Here is a 398-nt window from a genome sequence, read left to right on the forward strand (position 1 = left end):
AGGAGGGCGTGGGATACTTTTTTTTTCGAGGGGGGGGGGGGGGGCAGGTATGGGAAGAATATGGGTACGTGGGCGTGCAGTTGGGCGTGGGAAACCCCTCGATGTGGGCGAGTGGGGGGTATACTGAGTGTGGGAATGGCTCGGTGTGGGCGGCCAGGGGTACTAATGGGCGTGGAAATGCCTCGGTGTGGGCGGCCAGGGGATACAATTGAGCGTGGGAATGTGTACGTGTGGGCGGCTAAAAGGTGCAAGGAGTATGGGCGGCTGGATTTTGCACTCATATGTGGGAAGATGAGGTGTGGGCGGCCTGGGAGATGGAAGAGCGTGGGCGTGGGCTGAGGGAAGTACATGAGCAACATCTCCGACTATAAGCAGGAGGATAATGGTGACATAAAAAC

General features: G+C 57.8%; 1 protein-coding gene across 1 annotated transcript in view; it reads right to left on the reverse strand.

Annotated features, from left to right (window-relative positions):
• The window catches only part of LOC119591768 (proline-rich protein HaeIII subfamily 1-like), an 8,793-nt gene that overhangs the window by 5,252 nt on the left and 3,143 nt on the right, over window positions 1-398 (reverse strand). Inside the window, exon 3 of the mRNA XM_037940515.1 lies at window positions 69-365. Coding sequence (XP_037796443.1) covers window positions 69-365 — 297 coding nt within the window. The remainder of the gene's footprint in view (window positions 1-68; window positions 366-398) is intronic.

This window comes from Penaeus monodon, chromosome 29 (genome assembly GCF_015228065.2).
Source record: "Penaeus monodon isolate SGIC_2016 chromosome 29, NSTDA_Pmon_1, whole genome shotgun sequence".
Lineage (NCBI taxonomy): Eukaryota > Metazoa > Arthropoda > Malacostraca > Decapoda > Penaeidae > Penaeus > Penaeus monodon.